The sequence below is a fragment of the Eimeria mitis genome, genomic scaffold (assembly GCF_000499745.2).
Source record: "Eimeria mitis Houghton genomic scaffold, Emh_scaff3254, whole genome shotgun sequence".
Classification (NCBI taxonomy): domain Eukaryota; phylum Apicomplexa; class Conoidasida; order Eucoccidiorida; family Eimeriidae; genus Eimeria; species Eimeria mitis.
In genome coordinates, this window is record NW_013571593.1 from 4,880 (window position 1) to 5,248 (window position 369).

The following is a 369-nucleotide window of genomic DNA, read 5'->3' on the forward strand; positions in this document are numbered from 1 at the left end:
GCAGAGTGATGGAGATAACGCATGCGGTGTTATCTCACGTGGCGAAGGAAGCGCAGACGAACAATTTGCATATTTTGATGGAAAGAGTGAAGGCGTTGGGTTTAGCCTGTGACGGCTTGCATGCCTCTTCTTCTGTTGATTTGTAGCTGCTAGCCCGGGATATCCACTGAAAATAAATATAAAATTAAATAAATAAACTGAAAAATATTAAAAATTTTGATTGAAAGCGTGAAACGCCGCTGGGTTTAGCCGGCGATGGCTTGCGTACCTCTTCTTATTTGTTGCTGCTAGCACGCGATCTCCACCGAAAATAAATATAAAATAAAATAAGTAAACTAAGAATATAATTATTTTTTAAATAAATAAAAT

At 37.4% G+C, this 369-nt stretch overlaps 1 protein-coding gene across 1 annotated transcript in view; it reads right to left on the reverse strand.

The window, feature by feature from the left end:
- EMH_0063990 (uncharacterized protein) overlaps positions 1-71 on the reverse strand; it is a gene marked incomplete at both ends in the record, with an annotated part of 530 nt that extends 459 nt beyond the window's left edge. Inside the window, one exon of the mRNA XM_013498203.1 lies at positions 39-71. Coding sequence (XP_013353657.1) covers positions 39-71 — 33 coding nt within the window. The remainder of the gene's footprint in view (positions 1-38) is intronic.
- Positions 72-369: the final 298 nt, after the last annotated feature.